At 42.0% G+C, this 22,137-nt stretch overlaps 1 protein-coding gene across 3 annotated transcripts in view; it reads left to right on the top strand.

Annotated features, from left to right (window-relative positions):
• Positions 1-22,137, top strand: part of Sntg2 (syntrophin gamma 2) — a 200,034-nt gene that overhangs the window by 124,898 nt on the left and 52,999 nt on the right. For all 3 annotated transcript variants that reach the window (XM_059248532.1, XM_059248530.1, XM_059248533.1), the window contains exons 10-12: positions 7,294-7,423; positions 9,117-9,155; positions 16,672-16,788. In XM_059248532.1, the coding sequence (XP_059104515.1) occupies positions 7,294-7,423; positions 9,117-9,155; positions 16,672-16,788 (286 nt within the window). The remainder of the gene's footprint in view (positions 1-7,293; positions 7,424-9,116; positions 9,156-16,671; positions 16,789-22,137) is intronic.

Raw genomic sequence — 22,137 nt, 5'->3', positions numbered from 1 at the left:
AGAGGAGCTGGGAGATGCCTTGAGCAAATGAAGCATGACTGTCCCCAAAGAAGAACTGTTAATTGTCAACTTGACTGGATCCATAATCTATATGTCTATAAAGAAACATGCCTCTGGGGAGGTCCATAAGGGTATTTCCTAGAAGGATTAACCAAGAAAGGAAGTCACTTCAGAGTAGGTGGCGCCCTCCGGTAGCAACGCACAAGGAAGCCCAAGGGGAAAGTTGCTACTTTTACCTAGTAGCCTTCACTCTCTACTAACGAGTGCATCTGTTCTGTTGCTGTTGCTGCCATCCTTCTGGAACCCATTTTCAGCCTTCCACTGTGGACTGAAGACCAATGGCTCTCCAGAATCCTCTGGGCTACACCAGGAACTACGGCATTCATCTTTATGAACTGAGTAGCTATCATGACCTCAGCCTCTCCAGAGTTCAACCATTGTTGGACTACCCAGCCCAAAATTTGTAACCTAATCTAATTAATCCCCTTGGAGATAGGTAGATAGATAGATAGATTGCCTTTATTGATTCTGTTTCTCTAGAGAACCCTAATACATGAAGCTAAACAGTGCAGGAGCCCACACCCACCCACCATCCTGGGTTACATGATCCTTTCCAAGAGGCACAGTCTCTATTCTCCCATACAGAGGACCCATTTCCACACCTCTTGTTTTATGCTGACCTTGAAAAGGATAAGGAGTCATTAACCTTGTTGTTTTTGCACATCAGGAAAGGGGAGCAGGAAGGAAAGGAGGAAAGAGAATGGGAGGAAGTGAAGACTATAACTTTGGGTCCTGTTGCCCCATCTGTCCAGATTCTGAAAATAACAATGAAGATTTGTTTCATAACTTAGGGAAAACCCCATTTGTTTTGAAGTGTTCCCCTTATATAAGAATCATGGAGGACCAGATGGGCTTTGTGGAGTCAAAACAGAATGTGTAGGCATGTTGCAGATAAGCACGTTTTGCAAAGTGATAGTGCAAGTCACAATTACCCTGATAAATGCTTTGATCTGTTTTGCAAAAGATAGTGCCATGTTTAAACACTCATTCCAAAAATAAAAAAAAAAAAAAACTTCCCTATAGAATGTGTCAGGCTGTCAAGTTCTCCCACAGTACAGTGTTCTCAATGCCTGTGAGTCTCAGATACCAGCTTCACATAGTATGCAGGAAAAGAGTCCTGAACATCACACATCTCAGTACTAAGAGGGGCCTGCTGTGAGATTAAAGATTGTAAGGGATGATAGTGAAGGTCAACTCTGCATGGGGAGTTGTCAATAATGGGGCCCTATGGTCATCATCTAGCATGGTGTTTATTCTGGAGGTTGGAAAAGAGAAGAGAGGAGCAGCAGGTTTCATCTTTCCCAGGACCATGGAATCTTCCGTTGATACCAGGTAGCTGTGTTGGATGCCTTGGCAGTGGGACAGGTGCTTTGCTGTTCTTCTGCTCTCCTACACCTTGTTCCAGCCTATCCAGGAAAGGCCTTTTTCTGCTTGGGGACCTCACAATCTTGCCAGCAGCAAGCAGGTGATAGAATTGCTGTTACTTTCTCAAATGTGCTATCTTTAAATCCACAGAGAACCTCATTTTATAGACAGAAGACTGACATAAAGAGATAATACCTTGCTACATGGGTTCCTGATACCTGCTGTGCTATAGCTGCTCAGTGGGCACTTAAATGAACCAGTGCTCTGCAGAAGCCACAGAGACTCTTTGGATGGACTCAGGTCACTACTGCCTTGGCTAGTAGTGCATAATTGTCCTGATCTGGGTCTATGCAGGTCCAGAAGCAAAATGCTGCTGAAACTGTCCCCTCAGCCATCCCCACACTCACCTCTCCTGCTGCCACAACCAGCCATCTTTCTTCCAGATTGACTCACGAATAATCTTTTTGCTTACTCCCTCTGTGCCTGACTCCTTCAAACTCTCTGTCTCTCCCCCTGCATTGAATGTCAGAATGTCAGTTTCTCCATGTAGAATCTTTCATTTCTATCTCTGAGGATTATTCATCTTGACTGTTAGGGATTAGTGTCCTATGTGCTGATGGATCCTGAAGCCTCCACGTTCAGACTCAAAGATCGCTTCTTAGCTGAGCAAGATAAACTCATCACAAGTCCTCCCATTTGAATGCTAAGTTGATTCCCCTTTCCTTTGTGTGTAGAGATTTAATAGGCTCTCAAGATCTGAAATGAAAATAAATAGGAAGAGGTTTTAAAGTTGGAGGAATTGAATCATAATAGATGAAAGAAACATAACAATGTGCATGCCTTTCTCCCCTGAGCTTGCTCCTGGCCACCCGCTGTGTGCACAGATCTTTCATCTCCATCAGTGGCAGAGGCATCTGACTTCTCCGCTCCTGACTCATTGCTGTATGCAAAGTCATTTTATCTTGACTGTCTGTCCTCAGTTTACCAGCATCCTCATCTTTGGCATAAAATTAGGGAACCACAGAGGCAGGATTTTTCACAGTAGTAAAGAAAGGGATATATTCAGGAAATTTGATACCAGGTCCAGAGAGCCTTGGTTGGGAGAGGAGATGGAGAAGGCTCTAGAGGCCCTGATTCTCTCAGTGTGTGAAGTGACCTTTGGGCTTAATCCGGCTCATTAAATATAGTCTGAACTCAAAGCTACACAGCCCAGGCACCTGACAGCATCAGTGATCTGCCTTTCACCATGGAGTGTGGAGTCCCAGATCAGGTATGGCAACTGGTCCTGGTAACCCTCTGGTGGATTGGCACCTTCTCACTTTGATCTCACATTTAAGAAATGGTAATGGAGCTCCTAATGGGGTCTTTAAAAGGACACTGTTGTTGATAGACCTTTGACCTGTCACCTATGAAGACCAAGTCTCTCCCAAGGATACTCTTCTACCCAGATTCCTTCCCTAGAATGAAGGTTTTTTCACGTGTGGAGCTGAGAGGAGACTCCTCAAGCTGCACTTTGCAAATGCATTCTGCTTCTTGCTCATTTTAGATGTGATCCTAAGAAGGTAAAGAGTTCTCCCAGCCAAGCAGTTTCCTGGCATAGAGTGTTTTTTTTGTCTTTACTTAGATAAGGTCCCATTCAAAGCTCCTGCCAGTTTCCCCAGGTAGCAGTGTGACTCCCGTGCATCTATAGTCTGCAGCTGTGGTCTTGTCCCAGAAGGAAAGAGTAAAATGACGACCACTGGCCGTCATAGCCAATGTAGCATTACCAAACCAAAAACAGAAACCAGGTTCAAATGAATTGTGTGGTCGGGGAAGAATGAGCCGTGTGCTCCTGGAAGCAGCAGTTGCCATGGTTTCAGTTCACAGGGATCTTACAGTTTCTCCAGATCAGACATCTTCACTATCAGGAGCTAAAAGAGGGCTGGAGTCAGAAGCCCCTCCTCTTTCCTGGTGGTGACTATGGGCCCTTGCCTTTGCCTGCCTGACCTTATAAGTAAACATGGATAAGTGATTGCCATGTATACACTGTTTGTAGATCTCAGTAATAGTACCTTCTTCATAAGGTAAAGATAACACCATTGCAATGTTTGAAAACTGATGTACTGTGTTTATTACAAAGGAAGCTGCCAGCTGGCTCTCTTTATTGTTTATTTTCAATACCATTGTTTATAAGATGTGTAAGTGTCCTCAGTTTTTCCTCCCATGTTATTAAATTTTTTACTTCAAGACTTACAGAGAAATACAAGGGGAAAAAGCATAAGAATTCTTTTCGCATTGTTGGCCTGTTTGAAAACACACATCAAAAGGGCACCCGTGTAATTCCAGCTACAGGTTATCCAATGCCCTCTTCTAGCCTTCAAAGGTACCCATCCACACATGTACATGAACACATGTACTCAAAAAAGAATTTTTAAAAATCTTTTTAAAGGACAGAAATAGGAGAGGGGTATAAAATTTTATATTCTTGGTTTTAACTATCTGAGGATTTTCTCTACATCTCCCTCTCTCCCCTCCCTCCCTCCCTCTCTCCCTCCCTCTCTTTTCTCTTTTTGAGACAGGGTCTCACATATCTATACCTGAGCCTTGAACTGATTCCCCTGCCTCGGCCCACTGCACCCAGTGAAAAATCTTCACTCATTCCCTCACCTCTATAAAAATCAGTAGAATACTAGCCAGAAAACATGGCCTGCAGCTCCTTGGAGTAGAATTTAAACTCCATGTGGCTAAGAACTTGTTTTCAGTTTCTTGCCAGTATCCTCATGAAACAGAAAGGCACAAGTGACCAAAGGGTTTGTTTCTGTGTTGAGCAATGTGCATGGTGTGGATGAATCATATCTTGTCCCAGCTCCACGAGCATCTGGACAATGCAATTCCCTGGTACACGAGACCCTTTAACAAGCCAATATATTTGTTGATGAAGTTTTCTCAAAAACACTTGGGACATCATTTAGCATTTGGTCTTGAAATGAAAAGGAGACTTCTAGTGGAACAAGTTATAAAATAACATGTTTATTAATTATGATGCAAACAAAGATGAAGGTTTAAAAGTGAGGGATTTGATTGACAAAGTCATATCCTACCACCATTTCTGAACTCAGTTGTAGGATCAATACATTGTATTCAACTGGCTTTGAGATAATCTAGCAGGTTTTCATTTGTGGTTAGTAACCACACAATCTGCTCATTTTATAAGCAGATTGTGTGGTTACTAACATGGATATGGATGTTGCAGTGAGATTGGTCAACACTGGAGAATGCAGAGGGCTCCCTAACTGGAGCCTTCAGGAAGGAGTTGCTGCTTAAAATTCAACTATTCCTTCAGCCTTACATGAGCTTTGCACAGCTCAGTGAGAGTGAATGGCAGTTAGCTGTATATGAGACCTGATAACCATGCAAGTGTGCAATAGCCCCCTTGGAAACAGCCCTGTCCTCAGAGAGGGACATCTTGGGGATCTAAAGCCTTGCTGGAGTATGCACAAGGCTTTGGATCTCATGATACCTAGATGCAGAAGGGGCTTTGTATGGCATTCCAGCAACTTGAAGAAAGAGAGGCAAGGGTATCTATTTCAGGTAAGAGCTCAAGTATACTTTGGCAGATTTCCATCCATCTTCCATATCCTTAGTAGTTTTTCTTTGATGTATAAATATATTTTACATAATACTTTCATAAAATACAACCAAATCCTGTCAAAATTCTATTGGTCCCATTACCACTACTTACTGAGATTCCATTCAGATCCAGACAGAGGGTTAGACTTTACTCCATCGTCAGAGGTCTTCCAACCTCACCCTGGGTGGATGGTACCCTCCCCACTGACAAATGAGGACTAGAGCCCTGGCTTGTTTTCCTATTTGCCTGAGGGATGATAGAGATAGAATCCAGGTCCATTTTCCTCTGATGCCTGCTTTACGTTCTAGATTGAATTTATCACCTACTCTGTATTCACTTTCAGGCTGTCAATCATTTTTACCAGAAAGCTTTAGAATATTTGTCTGACATTTTGCTTATTTTAGTATCTGTGTTTAGTAGATGAGGCACTTTGGTCTTTTGGAACAGCCTGGTTGCCTTGCTTCTTCACGTGTTCTATGTTCTTGTGTTGTGATTTACACATCTGTTGGTTTGCACTACTTTTCTATATTTGGGGGCAGCAGGAGTCTTTAAGTCCTCACATCTGGTGTACAGAGAGCGTCAGTACACCAACATTTATTTCTGTTGCAGAAACCTTTCTTTGGGGCTGACTTTCAGGGAAACATGCCAGCTTAGCATATCCCACTTTGCCAGTCAGTCTTGTTCTCTCTGCTGGTTGCTCCTTTCTCCAGCTGCTTCACTTTCCATGTTGCTCCTTGGTGAGCTCTCTCCTTCTCACAGCCTGACCCTGCACAGTGGACAGCTCACATTTTCTATTTCTAGACAAGACATGTCCCTAGTGCCCACACTTGACTGTTCCACCACCCACTCCCAGCTCTACTTGGGAAGCATCACAAGCAAGCAGATGGCCCAAACTCTGTCCCGAGTCTGGCCTTCCTCACATGCTGGGTCCAGTTACTCCAGCAGAGCTGCTAAACATTACAGCTATACTTCTGTGCATTCAGCCAAACCTTGTGTTCAGTGTTGATTCCTCTTTGTCCCATAATCTGAGTCCAATCTCTTGACTAATTTCTCCTCCTCAGTCACCTCCCGAGGCTGGCTTTCCTAAGCACCTCTCCTTGCCTGGTTACTCCAGCAGTTGCCAGACTTCTCTCATATTCCCCACTGTCCCTTTGGCCCATTTCCAATACAAGTTTTTTTTGCAAATCCATCATCCATTTCTGACCATGCTATTTCTTTGCTCAAAGCCTCCTGGTGACTTCCTCTTACAGTTAGAATAAAGTCCATGTCCTTGCAGTGTCCAAAATTAACACAAGGACGTATTTTTAATGTTGTTCAGTGCCACATAGAGAAAGTGATAATTTGTCATAGAACATGCAGGTCTAAGGCAGCTATACAGGGAACCAGGAACCTTGAAATGAAGGAGTTAGAGACAAATGGCTCTACCAAGAAGATGCAATGGGAAGAAGCAACTAGAAATATCCATGTGAAGGCTGTGGTGAAATGCCTGGCCCATTCCTCAAAGCCATCCTGTCAGCTGCCTGAACCTTCACTTAAAACTCACCTTCACCTTAGGTTCATCCTCTGGTGACACTTTCAAAAATACACTCATCACCCTTCATATTCCACCAGGCTGAAGAATCAGCCGGGAATAATTAAATGCTTCATTCTCATTCAAGAAGTGCTAATTAAGGTAGGGACAGTCAGGGAGATATCTGTTTTAAAAAGAAAGATTATTCACTCGTGGGATCTGTTTTGAAAGCTGCTCACACACAGGAAAGGCTCGGCAGCCCTCCTCCCCTGAGTCCTCATTTTGGGTAGCAGAACTCAGAGCTGAGAGGTTATAGCAACACAGTTTAGAGTGGATACATGTGTGATATGGGTCTTAAGGGCTTCTCAACAAGGAGGGGTACTGGGACTGAGTCAGCTTCATGTCAATCACTCCCCATGTCCACATCAAAGTAAGGACACGGGGCTTCTCCAGAGCTCTGCTGTCCATCCTGAGTGTATGCACTGGGAACCATCTACCATGCTTCCCTTGTGCCTACTGAATTAGAAATGGTTCCTAGTGGGGGAGTTCAATGTGGGTTTTCATTTTGGCTAAGCTAACCTATTATGCCTGTTGACTAGAAGATTAAGACTATCTACTCTTTCCTAGGTGTGCCACAGCTGAGCATAGGACAGCAGGTGCTGGAAGCCCCTGCCCCCTGCTGGATGGACCGGAGCAGGTGTCATCCTCTCTCAGCTGATAGCCTCCCTGGTGTTCTCTTGTGCTGTAGGTCCAGTGCGTTCGAGGTGTTGGCCCTGGATGGAACCAGCACAGGAGTCTTTCAGTTCCCCACTGCCCAGGACTGTGCTGACTGGTTGCGTGCAATCTCAGCCAACATCAGTGACCTGACACTTCAGCATGTGAGCAGGACTTACTCCCACCTATGTCTGCATTAGCAGTAGTGATGAGAATTTTCCAAGTATAATTAACCCACTGCACGTTTGGGTCTGCATGCCGAATATGTACTTGTCTCAACAGATCAAATATCTAACTCAAATAACTGAAACTTAAGCTATTAAAACGTGTCTAGATATAGATAGACGTTTGGAAACTTTCAGGCTAGTTCTCTCCCTGTCTCTGTCTCCATCCCTCCCATTCTCTCTCTTGACACATGCGCGCGCACACACACACACACACACACACACACACACACACACACACAAATGTGTTAAATAGAATGTGACTTTTTATTTGGAAAAACTACTAACTGGGATAAAAATATGAGATATACACCCTGGGTTTTCTACAGCCTCCCCAAATAGGTGCACACATAAACATGAGCACAGACTTACACACACACACACACACACACACACACACACACACACACACACATCCCAACCATGAACATTTGTGTTTAAAAAATTAAAAAGGACTTATCCAAACCAAAAACATATGCTGTGTCTCACTGAAGGCATCTGGGCCAGAAAAAAAGTATTCTGTGCCCTTGGGTGATATGTTTAATATTCAAAGTCAGTACGATTTGTAAAATAGAGGAATAAATAGAGATGATTTGGGGGAGAAGAACATCATGAAGTGTGACAAGCTGTAGCTGTGTAGCTGTGGCAGGATTGGCCCCTAACCAAAGGCTTGGCCCAGCTCCCATCTTAACTCCAACACCCATGGTGTGTGTTTGCACGCCATTCCTTTATCTGCTCTCATCAGCCTGGCACAACCTGTGATACTCTGTACCACATAGCCTAGTGCCTGCTGCCCCCTCACTCCTCATCCCCTGTCTGCCCATTGACAGACAGAAGTTGGCTGAATAATCTGAGATGTTTAGGGATGCAGTGATATGTGAGATTTCTACTCTGAAGACACAAGGAGCCATCTTTCTACTATTCTATAAAGAAGTGCCTTCCTACATTCTTGGTTTTAATATTCCACACTTTGAATCCCTAGGATCTAGATGGATATATATATATATATATAAATTAAATAAGTAAATGGATAAATAAGCAAAGAAAAAGGAGATGGGTGGGGCTGGATTGGCATCTGAAGAAAGCCATGGAGTGCAGGGTTCTCCTGATTGGATGAATATTGAAGGTGACTCCCAGGCAGCATGGCAGGGCAGACATGTGGGCTCACAGTTTGGGGTATATCTTCTTCTGGACTTCCATTTCTTCACTGGTAAAATTATGGAAAGTGACATCTACAGGGTTTGGGGAAATAAGTAAAGAATTGACTATTCACTGTAGCCTTCAGTCATTGTAGTTAGCTAATGCGACACAGAGTGGAGGCCATCTTCCTTATTTCTTTTTCACATGTTTAAACATCTGTCATCCAACAGCTACCCTCACTTCAATGGCTGCTATTTGGGAACAATGACATTAGTGTGTCTGTAAAGTTTATTTTGTTTCATTGTTTTCCTGCTTTGAGATTATTGTGGTAAGTGTGTGTTTGCTCTGGTTTGAAGATAAGCACAGCGTAAAGGAAAAAAACTTCCGAAGAAGTTTCCTGGGCTGATTAATTTCAGCTGCCATTTAGACAGGCTGAAAAATGAAGGCATTAATGTGTGTGGCATATTGACCCCTTGCTGTCTTCTCTCTACAGATGAAAATGGCAAATAAATGCTGCTCTCCCTGTGACCAGGTAGGTGTATGCCTTCAGCTCAGTAGGATAACAAACCCCCAAAGCAGATGCTTCCTTTTGTGAAATTCAGATAGGAATATGCTAGTGAGAATCATACTGAATTTGGTATGCCATGCCCCATGTGTGAACTCAGTGCTCTTTATTTATTTGGAAACACATTCAGGGACTGTTCTGATAGCCTGTGTTTACTAAGATAAATGTTGTCTGTGGGTTGTATCCAGTAGAAAATGTGATCTTAGCAGGGTTTGGAGAGGACAGTGTAAGCCCAGAGGGGATTTAGGATGGAGAAAGGCCTGTGTGACTTGGGATCATTTTGTTATATGATGTTGTTGACTCGATAGCATAGTTCTCATCTCAAAGGGAATATGAGAATTTGTTCTGGAATCAAATTTCAGTAGCCATGGCCCAGAAACACAGGTGGAGGTTCCCCCTATATACTGTATTCAGTTTCTTGAAGTTTTTATGGTAACAGAACAAAGAAACACGTAGATAAAGGCACTTTTCAAATACAGTGATGTGAACATCACGTAGGTTGTTTAGAGCAAAGTGGGGAAATCTCTGCTGTAGGTTTCATATGTCGTCTGGTGTTGTGCTCAGCTTTGGAGCTGATGGCAGGTAGTGGTCTGTTAATAAATTCTGGAAGGATTCACCTGATTGTCACAAGGATGATAGGTCAGACATGGAGGGAGCCATGAGTGGTTATTAAGGGAACTAAAGATAGATCAGGATGATTTGGCTCTCAATCTGCAACATCTCTACTCTATAACCAAGTCATTCTTGTAGAGTCCTCAACACAGTGGTGGAATTCAGTTTATGACATACTTATCTGTAAGCTTCTATGGACCCCAGAAGGTGCTGACCCAACAGGTGTTAATATCACTGGGGGGAATCCTGTCACTCCACTCTGGGCAGTGTTCTTACATCATGTAGTACCTAGGGCAAGGCTCCCCTGTCAGGCCCCTCGTTGACATCAGCTCTCCATCAGCTCTTAGTGAGTACTCCTGGCTCTTCCTTTCATGGAATGCTTATTAGTCACATATGAGGCTGAATACATGAGGGGAAAATTGTTTATAGTTCATTAGTTTCTGGACTACATCTTTCATAGGTTTTCAGAAGCAAGTGTTATAGCCTTAAGTTATGGAAACTAATACTAATGTATTACTCTTGTTTTAATTGGTGCTTATGAATGCCCTTTAAACAGTGGTTAGCATCAGAATCCAAATTCACTGGCCACCTCCTGTAATCAGATTGGTGACAACCCTAATTGTCATCAGAGAGCCTTCATACAGTAATTGATAGAAACAAACACAGAGATCCACAGCCAAAGACTGGGCCAAGCTCTGAGAATCCTGTTGAAGAGAGGGGGAAAGGATTGTAAAAGCCAAGGGGGTGACAACGTCATGACAAGAGAACCCACAGAAACAACTGACCTGGGCTCATAGGAGCACACAGACTCTGGACCAATAGCTAGGGAGCCTTCATAGGACCGACCTAGGCCCTCTACATATGTGTGACAGTTGTGTGGCTTGGTCTATTTGTGGGACTCCTAGCAGTGGGATCAGGGCCTGTCCCTGATGCTTGGGCTGGCTTTTGGGAACCTGTTCCTCATACTTGGTTGCCTCGCCCAGCCTTAATACAAAGGGAGGAGTTTAGTCCTACTTCAACTTGGTATGCCATGCTTTGTTGATACTCATGGGAGGATTGCCCCTTTTTGAACAGAAACAGAGGAGTGGATTGGGGGAATGAATAGAAGGGAGGTGGGAGGAGGGAGCAGGAGGAGAGGAGGGAGGGGAAACTGCAGTCAGGATGTAAAATAAATGAAAAAAAATAATAATAAAAAGAACCCAAATTCAAGACAATGACACCCAGGAGAATATTCCTCTCAATTAAATGTTGACTGAGAAAGATAAGAAATTCAGTTTGCACTTCAATCGGACCTGTTAGTCAGCATTTTTACACTGGAAAAAGAAACAACTTCTAAATATAACTCTTCTAAATATAAGTTATTACTTTCAATATTTTATAAATTATCAACTATTTGTGTTTTACATAGATTAATGAGTGGTTAGCTATTTTATGAGTAATACTCCTATAAACATCTTCAAACTAGAATAGCATTCATTCTATATTTTCCCACACTAAATTATTATATTCCCACTTAACTTTACAGTTAGAGAATAAATTTCTTACAAATTTTTCCACTAAGACACCTCCACTTGGTTCACACATAGACATTTTCTCAATTTATTTGTTGCTGGTGGGAAGCCCAACTGAGTTTGTATTGCTTATTTCTGCAAACGATTTACTGTTTTTGAAACTGAATTCTATTAGCCTCTCAGAACTCTGAAGCATCCCTTAGACTCTGTGTTTGGAGAATCAGCCCCTTCATAGATGGTCCTTGTCCTCAGGTCCTCCAGCTGATCTGGTGGGGACCACAGGGCTCTGCTGCCTGCTGGGGTCTCTGTGACCACAGAGGAGATTTCTCATGATAAACAAGGTGGAAACATCAAGTCCTCTGGAAGGGGCGAGGTTAGTGGGTTCCAGCATGCCACTGGAAAGCTGTGTCTCCAGAACATGAATCGGACTTGCTTCAGAGAATGATGGATTTGCAGATGGATACTAACAACTGGCCTACATGGAAAGACCACGGGTCTGTGACCAGAACATGTCTCCTTTACTGTGGAATTCACATCTTCCTGTCATTGGATATCAAGGGGCCACAGGGAAATGGCAATGCTGGGGAACTGCAGACTCTTTGAGGAGCAGGTACTTCATGAATCACCTTTTACACCAGAGACACCAGCTTCATTTGGTGAATACTACTGCACATCACACTTTGCTCACATGACATTTAATTTGCTGGCCCTGTATAGTGAAAGCCTGGGTTCTAAGGCCAGCTATGTCTGTCTCTGGCAGAAACATTGAACAAACTGGCAACCTCAATTCCTACATCTGAACAGCAGAACAACGTCATGTTGGGCATTCTAAACCTAAACTTTTATTTTCTGGGATTTTATTTATTCATATACTTATTTCTGGACTTAGAATTTCTATACTACTTTGGACTTACCTAGAGGCTTTATTGGTGTTCTTACATTGGACACTGAAGTTGAACCACCCTATATGGCAGCTTTCAAACCATCCCTGCCATCCTGGGTGTCTGCTTGTGCACCTGTAGAGGGTGTGACACATTTGCTCCAAACTCCACACACTCTATTATGTGTCTTGGGAGTTGACGTTGAGCCCTTCAAAAATGAAAAGCATTATTTTCCCCCACTTTAAGCAGTTAATCATTGGTTGTTGGTATAAATAAGTAATACTTGAGTAAATGTGGGGGGAAAAAGGCATCTGTCTTACTTAGGATTGTCATTGCTGTGATGAAACACCAAGACCAAAAACAACTTGGAGAGGAAGGGAAATTATTTGTCTTATATGTCCATATCACTGTTTATTATCAAAGGAAATCAGGACAAGAGCTCAAACAGGACAGGAACTCAAATAGGGCAGGAGCACATGTGAAGGCCATGGAAGGGTGCTACTTATTGACTTGCTCCTCATGGCTTGCTCAGTCTGCTCTCTTATAGAACCCAGGACCACTAGCCCAGGGGTGGCACCACCCCCAGTAGGCTAGGCCCTCCGCCATCAATCACTAATTAAGAAAATGCACTACAGGCTTGCTTACAGCCCGATCGTAGGGAGGCATTTTTCAAATTAATGTTCCCTCCTCTCAGATGACTTTAGCTTGTGTCAAGTTGACACAAAACTATCCAGCATGGCATCTAACAACTGCTAAAACTCAAATAAAAAGAAAAGAGAATCTAGAGGCTAGTACAAAAATTAGCATCTAGCCTTATAAATTGTTGCTCAAACTGGAGCACTCTTGTCTAAAACAAAGACCAAGCTTGAGGAGATGGTTCAAGTTGTAAAATGCTTGCCTTGAAAGCATTAAAAACCTGAGTTTGGTCCCCAGAACCCACATTAAAAAAAAAAGTCAAGTGTGGTGGTGTGTGCTTGTAATTCCAGCACTGAGGAGGCAGAGACACGAAGCCCCCTGTGGCTCATTGGCCAGCCAGGAGAGTCTTCTTGGTGAGTTCCAAACCAATGAGAGACCCTTTTCCAAAACAAAACAAAACAAAACAAAACAAAAAGATGAACAACAACAAAAAAAGCACCTGAGGAATGACAGCCATTGTTGACCTCTGACCTGTGAGCTTGTGTGTGTGTACGTGTGGGTATGCATGCACACATGTGCACATAGCCAACCTAAATCTAATGACAATAAGCACAAACTGAGAAATCTTTTAGATAAGCCAAAGTGTGATCACCTAGTAAAACTACAGCTTTATTTAATTTCCAAAATAAATGTCTTCTAAAATTTCTAACTTGGATTTTAATTTTGGGAAATGATGTGATGATGCCTTGATTAATACTCCAAGAATAATGTAAGTAGCACAGGAAACTAGCTTTTCATGTAGAAGAAAAAAAACATGTGTAATGACAATCTGGTATAGGCTTAACCAAGTGTCTACACTGACCCAACAAAAAACAGGACTTTCCACAGAAGTGGCACCAGACAGATGACAAAGTACTCCTCTGTGGAGATGGTGAGCCCCTGTGTCCCCAGTTAATTATGTCATATAATACCATCAGGTCAGAATTCACCAAAGTGTGATATATACTTCTTACAACATGCAGCAAGTCATTAAAAAATTCATAATGTAAAAGATAAGATTAGCTTCCTATAGATTATTTATGAACGAGCTACATATACATAAAAAAGATTCACAAGGCAGCCAATGTTCTGAATAACAGCAAAGCTATAACTTACTTCTGGGCTAACTGATGTAGGCGGAATTAAATTACACATGGGATTTAATTAAGTTCACATCCAGCTAATTGGTGATTCGGATGATTACTAACCTGAGCTGTCACTGTGGCTAGAGCAGAAGCTTCTCCGCCACTCTTCAGTATGGAATTTTTGTTGAATATGTGCTGGGCATGGCATTGACCAAGTGTGGAGAGACCAGCTTCACCAGGACACTGATAACATGAAGGGTGTAGCAGACAAGGAGAGCCAAATGCTGGTTGCAGTACTTTTAGAGGTGGCACTGGTTCCCAGCTAATACCTGTAGCTCTGACAACCTACAGTGGCCTTCAAATGACCTGGAATACAAGGATAGTTCATCCTTGTTTGAATTCTGCTGCTGTGGGAAGGAAGATTGCAACTTCTCCGTTTCAGCCAGGGATCCAGAACTGACACCTTCATCTTTGACTCACTAATCAGCTGTCTACAGTGCCTGTTCGTCTCCTGTGTACTCCTGTTTATCCACATTCATGTATGCGCCCATGAATGTCACCATCCTCTCTTCTGTGTGGGCATGTCACATTCCTTCTCAGAACTCATGGCAGTGTATGTGGTCATACAAAGAGGAGGAAGACAGAAGACCCTGTTGCTGTCACGCTTTCAGTCTGGAATGTTGCCAGATCCAGAAGACATTCAAGGAGGACTCAACATTTCAGCAGTCTTCTCAGAGTACAAATACCATCCTGCTTCTGTCTGCAGACATTGTGCCAGGGGCTTTTCTAAGACATGGTGTTAAATACTTATGGTTATCATATGAGATTGTGGATTCTAGTCCCATTTATAATAAAAAGCAAACTATGTTAAAGCCATCCCAAGTCACATATGAAATTTTCAAAATAATAATATTGTCACTTTATCACATCACATTGATATAACTCACCTTCTTGGGGCACATGTAAGACAAAGTTAAGGCTGGGGACACAGCTCAGTTGGTAAAGTGCTTTGCCTCACTAGCATTAGGACCAGAGTTTCATCCATGTAGCTTGTAAGAAATAAACTTGACATGGTGGCATACACTTGTAACCCACTGTGGAGCACCCTAGATAGAATCCTAGGGCTTGCAGGTCAGTCAGCCTACCAGACTTGACGAGTTCCGAGCCACTGAGACCCTGTGTCTCAAAAAGCCAAGGAAGACCATGCCTGAGAAATGATAGCCAAGACTGAATTCAGGACTTTACATGTGTGCATGTGTACACATATTAAATGCACCTGTGTAAACACATGCATTACACATGCTTGAATATTCATACACATTGCTTGACATATACATGCAAATTCTAGTAAATGACAAAAGTTACAGTTTGTGTAGCAGTTACTTGTAGTCAGTACATATCATACTGTGATTATGTTCAGCCATGGCTGCTACTTTGCACAGAATGACACTATCCCTACCAACAGAAACCATGTCTGTCTTTCTTGTTAGCTGTCTGCTGACATCTTGACCTCAAGGGCAGGTCTATCATGTGTGAGAGTGAATACTGCCAGGAGTAATTGAGCAAAAGTTGATTCAGGGCTGCTCTAACCCAGGCCATGGGGATTATTGATGAGCTTTCTACTCTTGTCCAAAACTCTAGACACAAGGTCATCAGTCCCAAAGGACCTTGGGTAATGTTCATTGAAATAGTGAATAAGATATATCATTTAAAGTGCTGAGAAGTCAGACATGGTGGCACACAACTTTAATGCCAGCATTGTGGAGGCAGAAACAAGCAAATCTCTATGAGGCTGAGGCCAGCATGGTCTACATAGCAAGTGCCAGAACAGCCAGGGCTACATAGCAACACCCTTCCTAAAAGTTAGAGAAGGAAGAATGAGGTTGAGGGTAATTGGGAACTCTGTCTTAATTTAGGGTTTGTTTGTTTAATAATGATTTTTTTAGGTAATTGGTTTTCCTTGAAATGGCAAAACGGGGAGGTGGGAAAGTTAAACTGAAGTTACTCATGCCATTTACTACAAAGTATGTGTCATATGTAAATTAAGGTAAGATGAGGGTTGTTTCTTAATATGGCTGAAATCATTTCACTCAAACTGTATCAGTATTTCCATTATATACCTGAGCCACATTCTGATCTTATAGTTTGTATTTTTGTAGAATGAGGCTGAAACTATTTGAGTTGTAAGAATCTTATGTTTTATATGATTTTTCACTGCTAGGTAGATAAACTGTAAAAAAAAAAAAAAAAAAAAAAAAAAAAAAGGCCTTAATCATTTTTTCACATTGTATGATACTACATGATTACTATAAACACTGAAAATATAATTAACTATTTTTCCATCTGTATAACCCTTCGTAGAGTGTAATTTAACACTGCATTTTTGTCCTTTGGGTCATGATCCTGTGCTTTTAATAGCTGAACCATCTCTCTGGTAACACCACATTTTTAAGACATACAAAGAACCCACAACTCAGCTGCTTGTGGAGAGCCTTACCCCACAAGGGTCTGGGTATTCACCACAAATTGTCTTACACTTCTATCCTGTCTACTTGAGTTGAAACTTGTAGATTCACCCAGACTTCTTTGATTTCCCCTCTTTTCTGGGCATACTGGGTTGAGGTCAAGGAGCCTAGCATGTTGAGTGTGGTTAGTATTCTGTTCTTAGAACAATCTCATTAAGGCTTGGCTTTTAATTTTCCAAGATTTCCCTCTGCAGGTGGTGCACATGGGCTGGGTAAATGAGAGGCGCCAGGGAGCTGACAGCCCTCAGAACTTCAGATCCAAGTTTTTGGCCCTGAAGGGCTCATCATTCTACATTTTCAGCACTCCCCCGGTAAGGAGTTTGCATCTGATGGGGGTGAGGGGCTGGTTGCTAGAGTTACTCATATGAGATTGGGCCCTGGAAGAAGTCAGAGACAGGCAGCTATCCGTGGCCTTCTCCAGACTCACTGGTTAGAATGGGTCCTGCTTATGGATTAACCACCAGTGACTTACTGCAAACTCATAAAGGAGTCCATTTCTGTCTTTCAGTTCAAACAGCCATAGCAAGTCTCTGCTTCAAACATCAGCTGGTGTGGAGGTGGGATGCAGACAGCTCTTTGGTTGACTTATACAGTTAAAGGATCCAAAACGCAGTCAAAGCAAAACACAGCCCCCCTCTTTAGATATTTCTAACTAAATGTCTAAATAATGAAATTTCTGAAGTTATTCTTTCCCACACAATTTCCAGATTTGATTAATGCGAACAGCCTGCTTTAGTGGGACTCATCACATAACTGTAAGGATGGATGCTGTTTTCTATACTTCTATTTTCCAGTTCCTACCCACACTGTTCTCAGATTGATCAAATGGGTTATAAGTGCTCTGCCTAAAAGTTCATCATTTGAAGTTTATTTGTTTGTTGTTTTTTTTTATTTACTTTTGGGATTCTGACCACTAGAACTAATAAGTAAAGAAACTTAGTTTAACATCCCTGAAAAAACAAGATCCACAAAAATAGTGAGATAAATTTCTACCATTAAAATGAGATAAAGTAACACAAATGTTTGGAATAATTTTATATTTTCAGAAGCACCCTTCACTGAACTTCCCTCAGGGTATGCAACCTGTATAAAATGAAGAGCTATAAGTGAGAAAATGTGCTCACTAAGGAGTACTGCTACCTTCACTGGCTTTCTCCACTAACGTGCTTTTTCTTGCCCAGGATTGAATTAGGACAACAATGTGTCTACTTACAAGTTTGTTTTTCTTTATTTAAAAAAATCTTATGTTGTAGATTTACTCACATTACAGTCACGTAAATATTTGCATAAGCACTGATTTAATTCTCCTGAGGGTAAACTAATTAATGTTCCTTAAAGTTGCTAAATTAATTTATATGGTTTTATCTAACAGAGTAAGTGGATATTTTTGAGTAGTGTTAGAGTCTTCCCTCATACTCAGGCATGATACCCAAATAATGATGTCAGTAGCATGCAGGTAATATTGACAGTGGGGACCACATGAGTGTGGTGCTCATCTGGCTGGATCCTCAGCTAGGTTGGGGGAAAGTGCCACATGCTTCCTCTAGGCCTGGAATATTTCCATTTTTCTTGTGGTAATTATGCTGAAAGAAACCAAATGGTGAAAACAGTATGATTTGTGAATGAATATTCAGCCCAAAGTTAGACTGAAGTAGAGGGTTTCAGTTGGACAGTCCCTATGTCTTCATATAATTTTCAATTCTCCAGTGACATAGCTGTCATTGCTATCCCTCTAAAATGATAATAAAGTAGCTGCTGGTTAGGAGGTTAAGTGACTTAACATAGACACTCTCTGATGGCTGAATGGTCACTGACTGGGTAATCCCTTGTATTAGGAGATAGTAAACCCCAACAGCTTTGCTCAGTGAATTGGAAATGTAAGAAAACTCTCTAAATGGGATATGAAGGGGAAAAATCAACCCTTTGGATATTTTTAGGTAGGGGTGGGTAGCAAATCTCAAAAGCATTTTGTACTTCAATCCCTCAAATCTACATGAAGCAATCCCCGGTGGGAGGAAAGCGGGGAATGGGAGAAACAAACATCGTTTTATTCTATAAAAGAATTATAGAGGGTAGATGGAGGAAGCCCATCCAAGCTCTTGGCCAAGTCAGCTGGCCCCATGGGACAAGAGCTCCACATAGCAGGGACATCCAGGACAAGGGTCTTCACAGTGTAGGACAATGTCATGGTGGCCACAATGACCAGGCACACCATTAAGTAGACATGACAGCTGTTTCCATTGATAATTAAGGACAACAAAAGAAAGAGGCTATGATTAGTTTCTGAGTAATTTGAAAGCCTTGGTTACGTGTTGTATAGCATCAGCAAGAAGGAGTGAAATCGAAAGCACATGACATCAACAGCTTAGAAGCCAGACCATGAAAGCAGGGTTTTCATGTTTGACGTAGTTCAACACCTGTCCATTTCTAGAGACAAACAGGTGAGGTTCATTCACTTGCAGCGTGCTCAAAATGGACAGCCCTGTATGAAATAAAGATGTAAAGAGCTACAAGCAGCCTAGACAACATGTTAAATAGAAAGATAAAAATTTACCTTACATAATAGAATGGTGTTGGACAAAATTAAATGTTTTAAAAAATTCATCTTTTATCCGCAGTAGCCAAAGCAATTTTTAAAGCGAGATAGGAAAGATGGTATGGAACAATGAGGAATTACTCTGTGTCTCAGTGGAATTGGCTGCAGGTTAATAACTTGGAGCTGTAAGTTCTCAGCATAATTGTCCTGCTTACTAGCCAGGGACATGAAACAACTTATTTACATTCCTTATCCAACAGTTTCCCCAGTTATATGTCAGAGATAATAAATCTTGACTGGAATATCCCACCGGGCCACAGTGAACACAGGATAGCTTACTTACATAAGTGCCTTGAAGCCTCTGAAGCATATTAAATTTAAAAGATAAAAATCATACTACTAATATTAGACAGCTTTTTGTTGCCATAGTAATGCACACAATGTGGTAAGTGAATTTATACCTAAATATTTATGTATGTTTGCTGGGCCTAGGATTTATATCTTGGCATTGCTAGTAATTTCCAATAACAGTTTTTACTTTGCCTAAATCAGAAACATTAAGTTAAGTTTTAATAAATTAACCTTGCATGAAGCTTGAAGCTCCTGGATCAGACAGGCAGTTAATAACCTGCAGAGCATCCAGAACCAGGTTCCCCAGTGTGTGGGCCCAGGAGGGCTCATGGTCCCCTCACCTGCAAAGGCCTGAGCTTCAGATGGGACCTTGTACATGAAGCAGGACACCCACCCATGTCTCCAAAGAATGGACTTCATCTCAGTAAAGTCAACATGTCCTCCCTAGGGGAAGGAGGTCAAGTCTCTGTTCCAGGAGTTTGGAGCTACACAAGTGACTTCTAGAGAGAAGAAATTCTGTAAATATTCCTAGATGATTGTCACTAGCTTCCTGAAGTGGTTACAGCACAACCAGCCTTCATCCTAAGGGCCAGTTATAGGCATTTATAAAAGCTTGACAGTGCAGAAAAGTCAAAATATTCACTAAGCTGTAGTTCTCAACATGTCTTGTCAGAATTTTTTAAATAGGTTCTAGAAGGACCTAAAGATTCTTATTATGGAAAATTTGGAAAGAGCTAAAAAAAAATAATATCCTTCAATCAAGGACAGTTTGTTTCTGAGTTCCTTCAGGAAGTGGGGGGGGGGGGGAGATGGAGAAATATAGGGGTCAGCATCCTTTGCAGTGAGGTGTCCTGCTGAGGAAGAAGTAGGGTCTAGTCTGAAAGGAACCTCATCATCCATTCTCCATCCCCTGTCTCCAAAACCCTCAGAGATCCTGGAAAGATAGGGTTGGAAGGCTGAGACCCTCAGCCCTGCTTTCACTCTGCTCAACTTCATTGACAGAATATTTATTTCTGACTTGCAAATGGGAATCCAAAAGGTGATATTTTAGCTATTCATGTTTTCAAACACCATTAAAATGTGTTAAAAGTAAGGTTGTAAAATAATTTTAACAACATCATGTAGCATTAGTGGAAAAATTATGTGGTAAAGGCCCTTGTGCCTATAGAAAATATTAGCAGTCAATTAGGCAGATATATTCTATCACTTGTAAAAGTTTATCTGGAAAGAACTGAATTAAGTAAAGTTTGCAGAGTGTAGACAAGAATGAATCCAGTGTAGAATTGCTACATCATCCTGTTATCCCATGAAAACCCTAAAAGATACCAACATAGTGTGTCTTATAGTAAAATATACTGCTCTACCAAAAGCCACATATGGCCAGACAGGTCAGAACGCCATCAAGTGCCATTGTTTGGAGGAGCAAGGATATGTGATTTAGAAATCTTTAGTCTCTTCTCACATGAATGCCTGCACCCTTTGCAATGCACCCTTGAGGTCTGGGATCAGTGGGCCTAGTCTCTGCTTGTGTTGATTCTGCATCACCAGGCGAAGTTTCAGTCAGGGCCAGTGACTGACACATGAAGCCACTTTCTAAAGAATCTAGCTAGATGATAGCTCAGAGTGTTAAGCTGAGTACCCCTTCTCTCTTTTGAGATCTTATCCCTTCCATGAGAGGGGTACTATGAAAGTATTGTAGCAGGAAAAAAAAAGTTGTACTTCCTGTGTGAGGGAACCTTTCACATGAGGAAATGATATCACAGAGAACCTGGTTTGCAAAATCAGGAATTCTTTTTTTGTATGGATAGCAATAATTAAACGCATGTCTGCAGTGTAATACAGTGTTTTTTTTATCCAAAATACATCCTTTCTCTTTCCTCAGTCTTTCTCTCTTCCCTTCTCAAGAGCCTGGGGGACTCTGTGTTTCCTCACAAATCCACCAGACAAGGAGAATGGTGTGGCTGTGCAGCTTCTCAGCAGTGTGCACAGATGCTTAGTCCTGGGTCACCTGAGACTCCACTGCTCACAAGTGTCGGTAGAAGCTGAGGTGGCCACCTCACTTGCCCCACTAGAGAGTCTTTTCTGATGCACCAATGTCACTTTACTTAGAAATTAAAACCAAGGTCACTGAGCTTCATCTGAAACACAGCAAGGCCAAGGACCTCTGTCTTGGTGAGCTTGGCGGGTGTTGTATCTTTACCCAGATTTCAGCCCTGAACACTAAGTCAGGGACCTGCAGAGCTCAATAAACCCTCACTTTTGTCAGAATACTGTTGATCAGGTAGACCTAAGATTCTGAACTTTGCATTTATATTCTGTTATGGATATGTGACTATATGTCAAATAGTTGTTTATGTCAACTGTTTCCTACTCAAGCAATGTGGATATCAGGATAACTACTTGAAAGGTTGTTATATTCAGAATTCAGAATTCACAGCCAGGTTTTAGAGATATAACTAATAAAAAGTGAAAAGAACCATGCAGAATGTGACAAATACTTTGTTGATGATTTTCTGCAAGGAGAAATTCAAAGACTCCTCTTGTTTGCTTTTCCACTGGATTAGAGGTATCTACACCAAAATCACATGGGGAGCGGCTGCTGTGCGGTCTAGAACCAGGCTGGTTATGGGCTATCAAGTCTGATTACTGGCTCAGCCTTAAGACTACTTGCTGAGCACACATGCTCTTCTCTGAGCATGTAGCCTGTCCCTTCTCTCCCAGGGCCTGCTGGATAGCAGACCAGGGTACACTGGGTGAGCAAAAGCTGACAGGA

Source organism: Peromyscus eremicus, chromosome 22 (genome assembly GCF_949786415.1).
Source record: "Peromyscus eremicus chromosome 22, PerEre_H2_v1, whole genome shotgun sequence".
NCBI lineage: Eukaryota > Metazoa > Chordata > Mammalia > Rodentia > Cricetidae > Peromyscus > Peromyscus eremicus.
Note: the sequence above shows the minus strand (reverse complement) of the source record. Positions and strands in the feature narration are given on the sequence as shown.